Below are 18,997 nucleotides of genomic sequence, written 5' to 3' on the forward strand. Positions count from 1 at the left end.
GAAAAATTTGGGGAAAAGCCGCGGCTTATAGTCCGAAAAGTACGGTATATATTAGTGCTGTCAATAGATTAAAATGTTTTTACTAATTAATCTCACAATTTTCTGTAATTAATCTAGATTAAAAATAGCATTTTTCTACTTAAGACCGAAGCTTGTAACAGATATTTACCGTACTTTTCGGACTATAAGCCGCAGCTTTTTCCCCCATTTTTCGACCCTGCGGCTTATATAACGGTGCGGCTTATATGTGGACAAAACCCGAAAATTGAAATATTGCTTTTTTTACTGCATTGAAATGTTATTTATCTGGTCCCTTATTTGCTAAACTTAATACAACTTGTAAATGAGTTAATGTTATTTGTCCGACAGTATTGTGTCCCAATGGGAGTCATTCTCTGTAGAGGTGGGAACTTAAAGCTCAATATAAGAACGGCCATGCACCACCACTCACAGAATCGAGAAAGAGCAATCAATCTGTCAATCCTTTCCGTGTCCGGGCCGGGTGAGGTTTCCCGTGTTGAGTCAAATTAAGCCGCAGGCTCCACTCCTTACATATGGTAATTAAACATTAAAACACATGCGGCTTATAGTCCAGTGCGGCTTATATATGTACACATCATTCAATTTAGCTGCTGCGGCTTATAGTCAGGTGTGGCTTATAGTGCGAAAAGTACGGTACTTGCGTAAAATCATGGAATTAATGTAAAATCAACAAAGAAAGTATATTTAGATTCAAAGACTATTAAATAGCTTTCTTTGAATACAGTTCCTCTCCTGTGAAATACAAATGTTCAACAAAACCATCAACATTGACTCAGCTAGACCCCCTTCTTATATCCGCGGCGCTAAGATTGAGGATTTTTAACTCCATAGATTAATCTAGATAAATTTATTTTAATGCTTTAAATAATTTAAATTAATCTCCAAAGTTAAAGCATTAATTTCGACAGCCCTAATATATATATATATATATATATATATATATATATATATATATATATATATATATATATATATATATATAATAATCTAGTATGTAATCTATATATAATTAAAAAAAATGCTAAATATATGCTCTGATGAAGTAAGTATACAGTATACACATGAGGTGCAGTATGCATAAGGTATGTATGTCGTGATATACTTCATACGTTATACATTGTCTGTTTAGGTGGGAGTCAGACACACTCAGTGATAGAAGTTCCTAGTAGCTGGATGTCTGGCGGCGGTCCCTGCCCAGTGTTGTGGAGCCTGATGGCCGCTGGTATGAAAGACTGGCCGAGGCGGTGGAACAAGCCAGACTGACTAACGCATCAGCCCGTAGCTGCACATTATGAGAGGTCTGGGCTATGTCTGTAGACTAATGGTTTTGATATTTCTCAGCCTCGTTTCACAAACTTGCCGTTAGTGGCTATAAAAAGCACACGTATCAAAGGAAAGGTCAAGCAAGCAAGGTGCATCTGTCCAGCTTCTGCTGTAATAAGGAGCCTGGCTATGAGTAGAGCCATATGAAATCCGTTTTATTTTTTTCCAAATTCCATTTTATTTTTTTCCAAATTCCGTTTTTTCCGTTTTAATATTTCAGAATTCTGTATTTTGCTTTGTACGCTCATTTTACCATCAGAAATAGTGTCTAATAAGTGGGAATGAATAAATGTCCACAATTTAATAAGATATAACAGTCCATTTAATAGGGCTGTCTTAAATACTTCGAAGCTTCAAAGCTTCGTTCGATGGGCATGGGATTCGAATATGAAAAAAAAATTCGATTAAAAAAAAAAAAAAATTATATATATTTTTGCAAAATCAACTCTGCCTCTCTTTGTTAACTACAACAAGCAATGCTGTTTGTTATTTAAGATGAGGTCGGACTCTGCACTGACAGATTTGTATTAATTGTGCTGCTTTTATTAAGCCTCAAATGACGGCTTACAATATTTCATGAAAGCAAAGTGTTTTGTTTGTCTAAGATTTAAAAAGGTTTCAACTTTACAGCACTGACAAAGTTGAACAAAGTGCTGTACAAGTCCCACAACAGTAAAAAAAAAAAACGTTTTTTTTTTTTTTTTTTTTTTTAGTCGATTCCATTTTTATTGCTCAATTCCGCAATTCCGTCCGCGATTCCGTGATCGCGGATTCCATATGGCTCTAGCTATGAGGTGGAGACTATGCTCTTTGTATCCTTAATGTCCTTCAAACCATGTTGAATTTCTGGAATATATAACGGACTACAACATATGACTTATATCAAGCCAGTTAGGGTACCTTGTGTATACCGTTTACTTTTACTCAATAGTATAGTATATATAATATACTCAGGGATTAAAGCAAAAAAATCTCCTGACTGAACTTTTTTCAGGCCAAGTCATATTCTTATTTTAACCTCCACTGTATTTTATTTTTTTTTAATAGTGTTAGGGTTTTAAGGGAGCCTACTTGTAGAGCCTACTGTCCTGACTGTGACTATAGACCTACTGTTGTGGTTGTTGTGCCAGGCAGGGAGGCTGTGTGCTGGAGAGCGTGAATGCAAGTCTTGTGGCTAGCTTCTGATTGATGGCGAGCTAGCACCCTTTTCCCATTACTTTGAACCATGAACTAAAAGGCTTGTTATCATACAAACAAGGGACTAAACACATTTCGCAATTATGCCACAACAATGTGGAACGCCCTACCCACAGCCGTAAAAAATTTGAATCCTCAGTGTTTCCCACAGGATTTAGTGAGACTGTGGTGGTGGGTGAACCTCGGCCCCTCTAGGGGGGTCCGGTGGGCATGCTGGTGCACTTTGACAGCAAAATTAAGAGGCTAGATCTATGATGAACTTTGTGCTCAAAACACAAAATCAACTAGACACTAGAGCATACATTTGAGCCATCAAAGAAATTAAGCAAAAGTGGTTACCTGTGTTGAACTAGTTAATTTTTTTGAAAATAAAAGAAATACTGGATTACTATTACGACTACTACCACTGCCAATACTACTGATACATTCCTATTGGCAAACTTCATATTAAAAAAAATAATAATAATAAAAGTAAAAAAATAAATAAAAAATTATAAATATAAATCAAAATATTATATAAATATAATCAAACTGACGGAAATCCGTCTCAAGACGGAACGCTTTAATGCCTGTATACTATATAATATACTATTATATTATTTTGTATTGCCTATTTTTATTGTAACGTATACTATAACCAATAGGGCATACAGACCCTCATCTGCACCTTTGTTTACGCCGTTTATTTTTCTCATATTTCTATATTCAGAGTTAATCATATTGTTTACACGTTTATTTTTCTCATATTTTTATATTCTGATGTAATTGTATTGCCTATATTGTGTCCTTCTACTATTACCCTGCCCATAGCTGTACCCCCCCCCCCCATGCTGCTATGACGCCCGAATTTCCCCAAGGGGATCAACAAAGGAATATCTTATCTCATCTTATCTCAATCTAGATAAAGAAATATGCGTGTGCTTGTTGTACCTGGTTGACAAGGAGCAGGGGTCCACATGCCAGACGAGGAGGCAGTTATGACAGGCGACGGCCAAGGCAGAGGCACACAGTGGCTTCCACTGCACAGTAGACACACTCCTCTGTAAACGATGCTTCAGGGTAGGAGCTATGGTGCTGAGAGACAGTAACATGTTTAGAGTGTACATACCGGTAACTTGTAAGTCGCTTTGGATAAAAGCGTCAACTAAATGACTAAATGTACATTTAAAAACAATTATGCCAAGAGCCTTGTGTAACAGAAAAGCAAAGCACACATACATGCAAGAAATTGATTGTAAAATAGATAAGTCAATAACTGTTGTACAATGAACCCACGTGAATGGCCTAAGTCTAATTCAGGTAGAAATAACATAATATGTTTTATTATGTATTAACCACGTGCCAACAGTGCAACCCTACCCCGTCATGGAGACACACAGTACATTGTATTATACAGGTGATGAAGATAAGTGGTTTAATCTGCGACCAACCCCGTTTTCCACAGTCTAGTAGTACCATACTATGTCATTCTGACATCCTCTGTCCCTATATGCATGCTCTCCAGGGCTGAGCTTGTCACTTTATCTGGAATGTCTAAAACCACTGCAGGTGGCAGAGCAGTTCCACACAGCAGTCCACGAGGACTGATCTGGGACACGGACACAGTTAATCCAGACTAACAAGTGTTTTCTTTGCCACAGGCCAACTGTCATTGTCCCATTATTCTCCAATTTAAATTTAGCATCTTTATTACTTCTATTATAATATTATTTAGGTGAGGCTTTTTAAAAGAAGCCTGTAGTGGGTTTTAAAACTCACCTTTCTTTTAAAATGTGCAAATAGACAAACACCCGCCTCATTATCGCTGTTTTACATAAGGCGTGTTGTTGTACAGTGTGTCTTGTGAGGTGGTGTGTTGTTGTACAGTGTGTCTTGTGAGGTGGTGTGTTGTTGTTAGTCTGTCTTGTGAGGTGTTGTGTTGTTGTTAGTCTGTCTTGTGAAGTGTCGTGTTGTTGTTAGTCTGTCTTGTGAAGTGTCGTGTTGTTGTTAGTCTGTCTTGTGAAGTGTTGTGTTGTTACAGTCTGTCTTGTGAGGTGTTGTGTTGTTGTTAGTCTGTCTTGTGAGGTGTTGTGTTGTTGTTAGTCTGTCTTGTGAGGTGGCATGTTGTTGTTAGTCTGTCTTGTGAGGTGGTGTGTTGTTGTTAGTCTGTCTTGTGAGGTGGTGTGTTGTTGTTAGTCTGTCTTGTGAGGTGGTGTGTTGTTGTTAGTCTGTCTTGTGAGGTGGTGTGTTGTTGTTAGTCTGTCTTGTGAGGTGGTGTGTTGTTGTTAGTCTGTCTTGTGAGGTGGTGTGTTGTTGTTAGTCTGTCTTGTGAGGTGGTGTGTTGTTGTTAGTCTGTCTTGTGAGGTGGTGTGTTGTTGTTAGTCTGTCTTGTGAGGTGGTGTGTTGTTGTTAGTCTGTCTTGTGAGGTGGCATGTTGTTGTTAGTCTGTCTTGTGAGGTGGTGTGTTGTTGTTAGTCTGTCTTGTGAGGTGTTGTGTTGTTGTTAGTCTGTCTTGTGAGGTGGTGTGTTGTTGTTAGTCTGTCTTGTGAGGTGTTGTGTTGTTGTTAGTCTGTCTTGTGAGGTGTTGTTGTTAGTCTGTCTTGTGAGGTGTTGTGTTGTTGTTAGTCTGTCTTGTGAGGTGTTGTGTTGTTGTTAGTCTGTCTTGTGAGGTGGTGTGTTGTTGTTAGTCTGTCTTGTGAGGTGTTGTGTTGTTGTTAGTCTGTCTTGTGAGGTGGCATGTTGTTGTTAGTCTGTCTTGTGAGGTGTTGTGTTGTTGTTAGTCTGTCTTGTGAGGTGGCGTGTTGTTGTTAGTCTGTCTTGTGAGGTGTTGTGTTGTTGTTAGTCTGTCTTGTGAGGTGTTGTGTTGTCGTTAGTCTGTCTTGTGAGGTGTTGTGTTGTTGTTAGTCTGTCTTGTGAGTTGGTGTGTTGTTGTTAGTCTGTCTTGTGAGGTGTTGTTGTTAGTCTGTCTTGTGAGGTGTTGTGTTGTTGTTAGTCTGTCTTGTGAGGTGTTGTGTTGTTGTTAGTCTGTCTTGTGAGGTGTTGTGTTGTTGTTAGTCTGTCTTGTGAGGTGGTGTGTTGTTGTTAGTCTGTCTTGTGAGGTGTTGTGTTGTTGTTAGTCTATCTTGTGAGGTGGTTTGTTGTTCTTAGTCTGTCTTGTGAGGTGTTGTGTTGTTGTTAGTCTGTCTTGTGAGGTGTTGTGTTGTTGTTAGTCTATCTTGTGAGGTGGTTTGTTGTTCTTAGTCTGTCTTGTGAGGTGTTGTGTTGTTGTTAGTCTGTCTTGTGAGGTGGTGTGTTGTTGTTAGTCTGTCTTGTGAGGTGGTGTGTTGGTGTTAGTCTGTCTTGTGAGGTGTTGTTGTTAGTCTGTCTTGTGAGGTGGTGTGTTGTTGTTAGTCTGTCTTGTGAGGTGGTGTGTTGTTGTTAGTCTGTCTTGTGAGGTGTTGTTGTTAGTCTGTCTTGTGAGGTGTTGTGTTGTTGTTAGTCTGTCTTGTGAGGTGGTGTGTTGTTGTTAGTCTGTCTTGTGAGGTGTTGTGTTGTTGTTAGTCTGTCTTGTGAGGTGTTGTTGTTAGTCTGTCTTGTGAGGTGTTGTTGTTAGTCTGTCTTGTGAGGTGGTTTGTTGTTCTTAGTCTGTCTTGTGAGGTGTTGTGTTGTTGTTGGTCTGTCTTGTGAGGTGTTGTGTTGTTGTTAGTCTGTCTTGTGAGGTGGTTTGTTGTTCTTAGTCTGTCTTGTGAGGTGTTGTGTTGTTGTGAACAGGTCCTGCATTATTATATTATTATTAGTCTTGTGAGGTGTTGTGTTGTTGTTAGTCTGTCTTGTTGTGAGGTGGTGGCGGTACCTCTTAGGATTGTAGATCTTAATGGAGTCGTCCAGGAGGGCCACAGCGAACTTGTCGGTATGAGGATGCCAGGCGAAGGCTCGCACCGCACCGTCAGACCTGGTAACCATGGAGACGGCAAGTCAGAGAGAAGAACTTGGACGCACCCCCCCCACATTATGCAGGGGGGGGGGGGGGGGCTTCGGGGGACTGTGACAGTGTGACAGGGTGTCTGCCGGGTTTCAACACGTTAAATATAACACTTTAATTAACTTTTTTAATACCACTTGTCTTAAGAGTGACATTTAATACCAATTTCACAACCATACTAGCAAAAAAAGAAAACACACACAGCAGCACTGAACTGGCGGCTGCACTTGCACGCTAATTAAAACTTTTCACGCGTTCCATACTCGCCAGACGCACCGAGCTCCCGGTGGCCGGGCTGCCCGCCCCCAAAAAAACATTTAATACTTTTTAATACCTGAGATGAAGCTGGGTAGCTTTTATATTTACACTGTAGCTGCCCTTTGTCAGTGCAGAACAGGTCATCTAGCTGCTTGTAACACACAGACCACACTGTTTGACTGAAATTAAGTGTTTTAATCACATTATTCTCAGCATGGTGGATGGTGTCATGGCCCACCGCAGTAGAGAAATGCTGGTATAGACCCGTTCGCTGTATACGTCAGACTCGGTGTGCGCGTGCATCACGGGTGCAGAAAGGAACGTAATCCTGGTCAGAACAACGGGGCAGACTACAATATATTTGCATTTGTTAGCCATGCTAGCGATCTAAACAATCAATCCATGCCAAAGCTAGATATGTAAAAGGTGAAAGACTCACACTCACAGCCATGCTGATTTGGCTAAATTACATCCAGCCGTTTTCGTTTGAAAATAACTTTTTAGTCAGGGGAGTGTCATGGTTTCTCCATAGAGCCCCGTCGTACTTCTTTTAGCGCAGCAGCTTGCGCAGGTAGGGGGCAACTTAGTCACGTGACTCAGTTGGTATTGCTGATTGGCTCGAACGCGGTGTGTTTGTAAATGGCGAACAGGTCTATACAAATAAATAAATCCTGCGTTTCGCCTGCATTCACTTACAAGCAGCCCTTGTACAGCTGGGACACACTACACCACTGCTGTAACACCATGATAACTCAACGAGTGTGCATGTGCTGTAGCCCAAAGCAATCACATACAGTACAGTTACAGTCCAATGAGTCCATTCATCATCATATTATTATCCAAATAGGAGTCGTTATATAGTACAGTTAGTCTAATGAGTCAATTATCATCATATTAGTATCCAAATGGTAGTCATTATATAGTACAGTTAGTCCAATGAGTCCATTTATCATATTAGTATCCAAATAGTCGTTATATAGTACAGTTACAGTACAATGAGTCCATTCATCATCATATTAGTATCCAAATAGGAGTCGTTTAGTACAGTTTCAGTACAATGAGTCCATTTATCATCATATTAGTATCCAAATAGTAGTCATTATATAGTACAGTTAGTCCATTTATCATCATATTAGTATCCAAATAGTAGTCATTATATAGTACAGTTAGTCAATTATCATCATATTAGTATCAAATAGGAGTTGCCTTTAAAGCGTTCCCTGAACACACGTATAGGGGAGCGGAGCCACTATGGCAACACGCCAGTGCCACCATGTGTTTTCTTTAGTTCTTTTTTTGCAGAGGAAGCTTGGGGCTTAGAAACACATGCATCATTGTCTAATACGTGATTGCTTGGTCCTCTGTTCCACTGTGTGTGTGTCTGTGTGTGTGTTCAACATAAAACTATTGTGCAACCTCACACGAAAAAACACAAGTAGTAAAGAGGTCAGCACTTACCAGCTCAGCACCTGGGAAAACTCGGCAATCATGTCCTCGCTAGTCAACTGCAGAGAACGAGGACATTAGCGACATCAATAGACAATCGTGAGGGTCAAAAAACAAACTGCTCTGCAAATGAGAGCAATGTGAATTTGACCCGTCTCAAGCCCCCGCCCTCTTTTTTTCTTGATCCTCCGGTCACAACTGTTGCGATTGGAGGATCAAGATAAGAGGGCTGGGTTTGAGACGGGTCGATTGAGGTGCCGCTGCACCAATGGGCAGAACTCACTGTGAGGTGGGGGAAGAGAGAGAGGTGGAAGGAGGACAGGCATCGCAGCAGAGCCAGGACACAGCCTGAACTCACCGACAGCCATTTGGGCACTGAGGAGGAAAATCAGACATCATGTAGAGACCAGCGATTCTCAAGCTACGGGTCGCGACCCAAAGTGGGGTCGTGGGTAGGTGACAGTGAATTGCACATTGGCAAGAAAAAATTAAAACAAGGTGTGCTTTTATTTTGATATTACTTAATTCCACATTGAAATTACGCAATACATTAACACTTTGAGTGCCAGCGACGCTATATGTCGTTAGTTCATGCCGACCGTTGAATGCCAGCAACGCTATATAGCGTTTGTTTGTCGTTTTTTATTTATTATTATTGGCGATTTGAATTCATATTTCATCAATCTAGCCTCACGTCAGTGCAGCAACCTCTCTCTGAGCTCCATTGGGAAAATACCGCCCTCTATCGTCTCTCCCTGTGTAACTGCACCCCATTGGATTAGACTGATGGGGGGGGGGGGGGGAATCCAGTTTCCTCATTTTACTTATCCGGCAAGCCATCCGAAGAGATCAAAGTGATTGCCGAGCCGGAAAACAGCGTGGAATACATATTTACAGTACCCAGCGCTGAATCAATAAACGCAATCGATATTTGGAATGGCGATCAGGAATTGGAATACTCTTTTTGGAGAACATCTGATCTGAGGTAAGGAATCTATTTTACCAGTCTTAGGATAATCGGATCTGTTTTCACAGAGATATCAGCATTTGCCCTATGTGTGTCTGTGCGCGCTGATCAGGAAATGAGAATAGATTTTTCAGCTCGCTTCTCTAGCGTGCATAAGTACACATATACTATCGATAATCTAGCGTTTATTTGAAAACGATTCATAAATAGGCCGAAAAATTACAACGTTTTGTGTATTCCAGAATATTCCAGTAAATGCTGTTTATCACGGAATCTTTATATTTTCCTGAAACTTTCAAGAAAACAAGGGTTTTTCAAAATGCTATAAAACGGAAATTAACCGATTAAAAAACAATCCGTTTCGACAATGTTGACTGCAAACAAGTCATTGATAAGCGACGGTCAGATTAGACACATAGCCATAATTTAAGACAGATTATGCGTTCACAACGCTATCATTGAAGTGGGTGCTGGCATTCAACCATGTTTTACCATGTTAATCAGTGGCATCCAAAGTGTTAAGTGTGGGGTCACCAAAAAGAATCCTAAATAAAATGGGGTTGTGGTATAAAAAGGTTTAACAACCCCTGATGTAGACTTAGAGTAAATCATATTTTGGTTATAAATCCATCGTGTTTGTTTTAACTTGCTTGGGAGCAGGGTTTCCGTTAATCCGGTTTATTTCCTCTCATTAAATTTCTTGGTAACGTACGTCCAGTAAAAGTGCTTGTTTTTGCCGCTGAAGCGGAAGTATCTCTGAAACCCTGTGAGACGCATACACGTGTGTGTGTGTGTCAGAAGAACAGTGGAAGCTGGAGCATGTAAGCGTAGGAGGATTCTAAGTTTGCCAACATTACCACAGGAGGTTTGTTGCACATATAGGTTGGTGGTTGGAATACATCTAACTTAGCGTTTTCTAAAAGATAAAAACACTACAAAGATTTTACCACTACAAAACTTTGCCAACATCAGCATAAGTGTCTTATAGAAATAATAATCCAACATTCATTTTGAAAAGCAGTTATTCTCAGATGAGGACATTTATTCATGAGAACTTTCAGAAAACCTATGTACCGTAGCTCTCATTACCCGCTACAGTTCAACTTTGCGCACAGGAAGAAAGAAGCTTCAATTATTTAATGACCATTGCTACTGAAGCTTCAAAGCCGGAAAATGGTAGTCCAAACAGCGCTACTATTCTGAATATAAATGGGAAATACCTTTCTGTGATTGACAGCCTACAACACTGTCTGTACTGTCCTGAATGTGATTTAAAAACAATTAAACATCTTGTATTCCCAGCAGGTTACAACTAACCTAAAATAGCTGTTTAGTAAATATGTGAGCAGCTGTGGTCGGACCATGGGCCTTCAGTCACTCACCCTCTGTACTGGAGTTGGCTATTTCATCTAGTAACCCTGAGAGACCTGCATCACGCCTAGAGAGAGGAGAGAGAGGAGAACGCTAGCAAAGTAACCATCTGAAGGAGTTGTGTGTGTGTGTGAGAGTGAGAGATAGATAGATAATCTGTGTGTGTGTGTGTGAGAGTGAGTGAGTGAGTGAGTGAGTGAGTGAGTGAGTGAGTGAGTGAGTGAGTGAGTGAGTGAGTGAGTGAGTGAGTGAGTGAGTGAGTGAGTGAGTGAGTGAGTGAGTGAGTGAGTGAGTGAGTGAGTGAGAGAGAGAGAGAGTGAGAGTGAGAGAGAGAGAGAGAGAGAGAGAGAGAGAGAGAGAGAATGTGTGTGTGTGTGTGTGTGTGTGTAAGAGACGGGCAGATATATATATATTATATACACACATAGTACATACATACACACTAGGGTTGGGCACCGAAAACCGGTTCTAATAGGAACCGGTTCCTAACTTCCGGTTCTGGAACCAGAAGTAACATATTTGCATTTAGATTCTTAACACATTGACCACCAATCACATTGTACGACGGGTTTGCTGGTCATGCGAATTCTGCCAAAGCACGGCGTAAGACGTTATTGAGATCATATTTCATTTTTTCGCCATGGTATTCATAATTCCGCCACCCAGCCTCTGCTGAGACAGTGGGACTCTGCACAACAGTGCAACGCTTCAATACGGCCGCCTGGTGGATGATCGGGCGAGTTACAACCGGAAATGGATCTGGTGATCTCGGTGCATCTGGGAAATCCGTCCGGCAGTCACATATTGTTGCGGGACTCTAGACACACATCCGTGTATATGGATCGCTGCCATAATTCAATAATCGATATGATTTGGGCGTTTATTGCGCCATACTAACCGGAAATGGATCTAGTCGAACGACGTCAAATAAGTGGGATCTTTTTCCTCCAGTCTCATCGGCGAACGGTAAGAGGACAGTAACGTTATTTTCAAGGCGATTGTACATTTCTTTATTTACAAACCATCTGATCAATAAATCAACCCATACTACATAAAGAATTTACTGACGATCACGGAATTATAAACGACCCCCCCCCCCCGTTCATCCGTGCACGATGAGTCATAACGTTTAGGATCATGTACAGTTGAAATTTTTAATATAGCGTGTATCGGCAATAAACGGCAGTTGATAAATCTATATATGCGTTTATGCCTATAACTCACGTTCTAGGAATTACTGCAGAAAACGATAAAAACACTTATATTCTAGACGGTATTTTTGGAAGAATCTATGAATGAAAAAGTATAACGTTCCTACATCCTGAACGATAATAATCGATGTTGAATGGGCCATAGTAATGTCAATTTAGCAATACAATTTAAAAGGTTATAGCCCTGCAAAGAAGGTGAACATCTCCATAGGCTTAGACTGGTGGCAGTGATCATACATTGATGGATAGAAGCGTGGCAGTCAATGTGTTAATACCCTAGTTACAGTACAGCAACCAAATTAAACTGTATCAAGTCAACTGACAATAATAATATAATAATTGGTTAGACTAGAAGTCTTTATTTGTCATGCAGTTTTTAACACACGCGCGAGATGGGCGACCCACAGGAACACACACACATGCACTGAGTCACTGATGAAATGTCTCTCTGCACTTTTCCCATCCCGTTGTCCTTCCCCCCATGGGCAGCCGGGAGCAGATAGGGCGTCAACGTAGGGCTGGGCGATATGGAAAAAAATCATATCGCGATAACGATATGATAATTTTATTTTATTTCTCGATATCGATAATTATCGAATTGTTATAAGTATATTTTTTTTTCTTCTTTTTTTCTTTTTTTTTTAACAACAGATGTATGTTTATTTTGCAGCAATTCTTTGTCATTGCCGCCATCTTTAGTGTTACATCCCCTCACACTCCAGTTCTCAGGCTGCAGCTGGTTTAAAAGCTAAAGTAAACCGGCTTCTCTGCTGGCTGTGGCTCCAGAGGAGTTGAACAGTTCTGGCTCTGCTAGTTTATTTTCGATCTTTTGGCGCTTTTTTGGTGGACAAACCACCGCACATGTGCACTGTGACTCGTGACTGGAGTCTAGTTCTGCTAGCACACATAGCCTACTGTGTACAGACGGTTTCAAAATGTATTTTAAATGAGAAAGCAAACAAAATAAATGGACAAGAGAAAAAGAAATCTGAATTTGGTCAGTATTGTCATTTGGACAAGCAAAGCCATTACTTTAAGTTGCAGGCAAGAAAGACAAGTCTGTCCACTGTCTCTGGTTTTAAAACTGCCCTGTTGCAGGTATAAAAAAAAAAAAAAAAAAAAAAAAAAAAAAAACGATTTTTCGATTTTTTTTAAATTTCGATATTCGATATCGATTATTAAAATATATCGCGATATTTATCGTTATCGTTATATCGCCCAGCCCTACGTCAACGTGAGCCGCGCCCCGGCGGGGACCAATCCAAGTGCTCCTGTCCGTCTTCGTCAAGGACGCCACAGCGTTAGCGATCTGTTGTGCATGTTTTTCCATTGGGTTTATCTTATCGGGGGGAAACCCTTGTGAGCACGGGGAGAACATGCAAACTCCACACAGAAAGGCCTGGGAGATTCCCCACCCGAGTACCTGGCATCATGGAACCCTGGACCTTCTTGCTGTAACCACTACACCACCGTGCCGACAATGTGAATAGTATGAACAAAAATTAAGATTTTTCAACAACAAAAAAATCTCCTGCGAAATAAACTGTGACCTGTTTTGACCTGCACCTCAAAGAATCGGAATCGAGAATAGTTTAGAACAGGAATCGAAATGGAGAATCGGAACCGGAATCGTTCAAATCCAAACGATGCCCAACCCTAATACACACACATATATACAGTATATAGAAAGAGGGTCTGTGTATGTAATCTGTGTATGCTAAAGAGAGGGAGAGAGAGATTGTGTGTGTGAGTGAACAAGTGAGATAGAGAATCTGTATGTGTGTGAGAAAGAGATAAGAGAGCATGCGTGTGTATGTGTGTAAGAGACGGGGAGAGTGAGTGACATATATATATATAGATATACACACATGGTAGATACATACACACACTCGCATATATACAGTCGTTTTTTAAGTTCAAGTTTGTTTACTATTTGTCACACATGTAAAATACATGTACTTTACGGTGAAACGCTTGGTTCTGTACGAGCCCCTGAGAGTGTGCTTCATACAGTAAAAAGTAAGTAGAAGAGGAATAACAGTCACTATACAATACACAATATAAAGTACAATCTAAGTACAATGAGTAAGAATGCAGACAATGGGGTACGAACACAGACAATGAGGTACAAAACTTTAGTACCGTAATTCCTCTAATAGTAACCGGTATTCAATTAAAAACCGGGTCTCTATTAATGACCGGGTGCGCTGTTGAGCTAAGCAATTATAAGCCGGCCTCCTAATACAAGCCGGGTTTCATGTATATTAGAGGAATTATGGTATTTCCCTCAACGGATTTACCATAGGCAATATATTTTGTTATTGTTGTTATATGCTGGCCTGGCTGTGCAGTAAATACCATATAATGTTGGTTAATGTTTACCAAGAGAGTAAGCCTACCTCAGAATTGTATAAAACGAAGTTATTATTATTATACCAGTATTGTGATTGCACTATTTTACTTTATTTAACTTTTTTTGACCACCTGTAATTGCACTGTTTACTACCGTATTTCATACAGTACTTGGTTTCAATAAATGAACACAGTACATTTTACTGGGTTCAAACTGACACAAAATGTTGATTTATTCATTATGATCCGTTTGAAAATTTGAAATATAGGCCTCTCTCTTATACATGCCTCCTCCTAATACAAGCCTGGTATCCGCTACAGTTGAAACAAATACAAGCCGGGGTTACTATTAGAGGAATTACGGTATATAGAAAGAGGGTCTGTGTATGTATGATAAAGAGAGGGAGACATTCTGTGTGTGTGTGTGTGTGTGTGCGGGTCACCATGCAGCCGCGCTCCTCATCCACAGCGTCTCACAGTGGTCCAGGAAGGCTGCCTTGCTGCTGCTCTCTGTCCTGCTGTGGGGCTTCAGTGACTCCCGGGGGAAGAACAGGCTGAGAGGTCCCGCCTCCTGCATCAATCATATACTTTACTGTCAATCAATTATCTTTCTTTGGTGTAACACACACACACACACACATACACACACACACTGTGTGTATCTCTATATCCGTGTGTATCTCTCTGTGTGTGTGACGTGTCTCTAAATGTTACTTGTCCTTTCGAACAAGTTATGTTTTTGTAGGTTTTTATTGATTTTTTGCTACCGGGCACTCCGGTAGAGAGAGAGAGGGGAGGAATCGGAGATAGACCGGGGAAGACATTTGGCAAAGATCACCGGGTCCGGGAGTCGAACCCGGGTCTGCCGTGTTGCACCGTAGTATGCAGTGCGCCACTCGGGTAGCCCCTGTGTGTGTGTGTCTCTATCTGTGTGTGTCTCTCTCGCTCTGTGTGTCTCTCTCTCTGTGTGTGTGTGTCTCTCTCTGTGTGTGTCTCTCTCAGTGTGTGCGTGTGTCTCTCTCTGTGTGCATGTCTCTCTCTCTCTCTCTCTCTCTCTGTGTGTGTGTGTGTGTCTCTCTCTGTGTGCATGTCTCTCTCTCTCTCTCTCTGTGTGTGTGTGTGTGTCTCTCTGTGTGTGTGTGTGTGTCTCTCTCTCTCTCTCTCTCTCTCTCTCTCTCTCTCTCTCTCTGTGTGTGTAGCTCTCCCTCTCTAAGTAACAACTACACTGTGTTCACTGGGAATATCATCGCTCACCTGTTGACAGCTGTCGCTCGAGGTTCCTGACACCAGCTCGTTGTTGGACTCACACAGAGTGATCTGGCCCGCCGGCAGTGGAGGGGGAAACAGTGCCAAAGAACACATCACTCAATCCCTGCCACTGGGCCTAGAAAAACATTCAAAACATTATTCACAGAACGCCGCCGACTGTCGAGAGTATTTTGCGGTGATAATCACCCTAAAGTTTTATTCAGAGTGACTTGAATTTGTTTTTAAATGCAATGCCTGTTGGTGGAATGTCATGATTAGTACGTAGCTAACATTAGCTGTCTAGCTAGCTTGACACAAGCTTGCCAGATAGTAACATTGACATCAGCATAGCTAGTGGTGTAGTAGATAACGTGCGTGACGTACTTTATGATTGTTTTACCTTTACTGTCCAGTGAATTACGGTGAAACAGCTATTTGTTGTGACTCCTAACAAGAGTTGCAGCATGAGTTCAGATTCAGACTCAGGTAGATAAGATTCAAACGAGGCTTTTTTGCTGATGCGCATGCGCGCAACGCAGCTTTTCTCCAGGACGTCACGCAGCAGGATCATCTTGACTTCCGGTCAGAGATTTTCAAAATAAAACCTCTCAAGTCAAACTCGATGAAATATACAAATTGCCAGTGTTGGGGAGTAGTTAACTACATGTAGTTCAATGACTAGTTTAACTACAATCTGAAATAGTTGGGTGGTAGTTTAACTACATTCACGTCTCAGTAGTCTTTTCAGTAGTTAACTACTTTGGGTTATGTAGTTTAGGTAGTTAATTACAAACTACATATTTCCCAAGCAATTTAGCATTTTCCTGATTCCACCTCAATAATTGCTCCCTATCCTCTCCTCAAGTTTAAAACACATCATCAGGCTGCGTAAGAGAGGGTTGGCCTACCCTATTCCCTAAATCAAACACACCTATACTTACTCAGTGTCAGTTCAGTTGTACCTCCATAAAACATAAACCTTAGAGTAGTTAAGATGTAGTTTAACTACGTTTCATTGTGAAGTAGCCAGTAGTTTTTGGTCAATTACAGTTTTAAAGTAATTTCCCCAACACTGAGTGATGAACACTGAGGTCTGTCTAAAAATGATATCATTATATCGTTTATAATACTCATTATCTGGTGATGCCACACAAATTTAATACTTATCTCTTGGAAAAGACGTCATTGCATTTGGATTCATATGAGATTCTAGTGTAGAATGCTTCACCAATCATTTCAAGTAATTGCCACTGATCTGAGGGAGGATGCATATAATTAAATCAGCATTGGTTTTGGAACTCAAAGTCATTTCAATTTAATGCAATTGTATTCCAATGGTAATTATTTTTTTCAATTGGAGCAAAAGATTGACAAAGTAATTGCCGTTGGTCAGAGGGAGGATATCTATGATTAAATCGAATTTTGTTTTGGAACTCTAAATCATTTAAATTCAACATGATTGAATTTCTATAGCAATTTATGGCAGTTTAATATTTTAAAATAATCGGGCGAAATTTTTTGAAAGTGATTGCCGCTGATCAAAAGGAGCATTTTTGATTAAATCAGAATTGGTTTTGGAACTCTAAATCATTTAAATTTAACACGATTCAATTTCAATGGTAATTTATGACAGTAATATCTTATTAAATATTGGAGCCAAAACATTTGAATACCTGTAATTTAATTATAATTGATTTTGAAAATGTAACAAATTTAAATGTAATTTTCAAATTGCAATCGTAAATTGTGGCGGTTTAATATATATTAGAAACTTGGAGCAGAAATGTAGCAGGAAACAAATTGTTGTCCAGTCCAGATTTGAACTTCCTCGCATGCAAGGAGACAGAGGTATTTAAGGTATAAATCGAATATGTGAATATTCAATATAAAACTAACTTTACTGCAATGTGTCACAGTATAGGGTAAACTCAGCTGTAACGTTAAAGGTGGGGTAGGTAGGCCTAATTCTCCTTCAAACTGGATTATTTTAAAAATAATTAAAGAAAATCAGTGCATTTGATTCATTGGTGTTGGGGTGTAAAGAGAATTTCACCAAAATGGTAAAAAAAAAAAAAAAGGGTGCCTACCCCACCTTTAAGTATAGTGTCCAGTTCCATTTAGGTCTCCCATAGCCATTCTAGCGAGTCAACTGTGAAACACAGGTCTATTTTATGGCCTCCCCCTGACTAGCAGCTGTTCTTGAATGTTTGGGTTTTCTATGAAAAAGAGGAATTGTTTAATATTTATTAACATTTCTTCAATATCATATCATTGCTCTGTAATCATCGTCATCATATGAATGAACTCGTGTAGGCGAATGATCCAAAACAACCAGTTGATACAGTAAGAAGTGTATTTATCTATAGACGGAACTAGTGCATGTGATGAACCACATTGAATGAATGAAAAGATGCTGAAATGGTGGTGGAGTGGAAACCGCCGGTAGCCTATATATAATTCTCTGTTGTAGAGAGGGCGATAGTCGCGCCCCCTTGTGGGTAGCTTGCGATTCCGTGACGTCAATTCAGCACTGGGAAGAGGAGACAGCTCCCCCCCCTCCAACCAGCGCGCCTCACGTTCCATGGGTCCCCGGTTATTGATAACACAATTTGCCCGCTGGGATTCGTTCTGATAACGTGAACACGCGTGTGTAGGGAGTCTAGGGGGACTTTCACGCAACAAAAAAATAAAAATAAAGAGACAGTCGGGACAGGATTTATTCATCATTGCCATACCGCAAGTATAGAAAGCTCAACCCATCACCCCTCACTTGACAAGACAACGCGACACCAACCAGGCAGAAAGGTATGGGAATGTCATGCTATATGAATGAACGCCGATTAAATAAGAAATCAGGTGTTATTATGATGTTCAGGTAGGATGCCTTATTATTGCTTCGAGCAGTGCACACGTTGCTCACATTGCACCAGTGAATTGTCGATACACGTTTTTCTTTTGTTGCGTCGATTCATGTTTAAAAATAAAAAAAATCACATTTGTGCAGGGAGATAGCCCCCACGTTACGAAATATTTGTGTTGATGCCAACATCCAGTAAATCTACAGGCGCTGCGGCAGTTTGACTTGGCATGGATCTCTCTCTCATGGCGCTCAGCTACAATTCATGCACATCGGCTGTGATGCTAGCGAGTGTCATAATCACATCATTGGTTATTTAAAGATTGATCTTCCTGCGCTTGTGTGCAATGTGCCTTCCCACAGGGCCCTGTGTTTTTTCCCCCTTCCCATTTCACACTTTCAGTTCGCTCGGTCGTCGCGGCTTCTCTCATGCAGTGGTGCAGTACTAGATACGAAGCGGATCTATGTGTACATGTGGTCTCTCTCTCTCTCTCTCTCTCTCTCTCTCTCTCTCTCTCTCTCTCTCTCTCTCTCTCTCTCTCTCACACACGCACACACATGCGCATGCTGCACACACTGAGAGGTGGTTATGCAATTTGTCATATTCTTCAGATTCGCACAATGGCTTCACTTGCTGAATGACAAATGGACACTATTATTGACTTGCCTCTCTTCTGATTTGTGCGAGCCACTGCCGTTCAGACTGATGATGCTGTTCGGAGGACGATAAGGGAATAAGTGACTCGGTTGTACAACATCTTTGGTCGGTTCATTCATAAAACCTT

General features: G+C 40.7%; 1 protein-coding gene across 1 annotated transcript in view; it reads right to left on the reverse strand.

The window, feature by feature from the left end:
- The window catches only part of aaas (achalasia, adrenocortical insufficiency, alacrimia), a 36,211-nt gene extending 20,348 nt beyond the window's left edge, over positions 1–15,863 (reverse strand). Inside the window, exons 1-8 of the mRNA XM_084333978.1 lie at positions 15,756–15,863; positions 15,362–15,491; positions 14,551–14,678; positions 10,556–10,611; positions 8,490–8,581; positions 8,219–8,265; positions 6,374–6,472; positions 3,493–3,636 (exon numbers count right to left, since the gene is read on the reverse strand). Coding sequence (XP_084190104.1) covers positions 3,493–3,636; positions 6,374–6,472; positions 8,219–8,265; positions 8,490–8,581; positions 10,556–10,611; positions 14,551–14,678; positions 15,362–15,469 — 674 coding nt within the window. The 5' untranslated portion in view covers positions 15,470–15,491; positions 15,756–15,863. The remainder of the gene's footprint in view (positions 1–3,492; positions 3,637–6,373; positions 6,473–8,218; positions 8,266–8,489; positions 8,582–10,555; positions 10,612–14,550; positions 14,679–15,361; positions 15,492–15,755) is intronic.
- Positions 15,864–18,997: the final 3,134 nt, after the last annotated feature.

The sequence above is a fragment of the Notolepis coatsorum genome (assembly GCF_963971535.1).
Source record: "Notolepis coatsorum genome assembly, chromosome: 17".
In the NCBI taxonomy this organism is placed as follows: Eukaryota; Metazoa; Chordata; class Actinopteri; order Aulopiformes; family Paralepididae; genus Notolepis; species Notolepis coatsorum.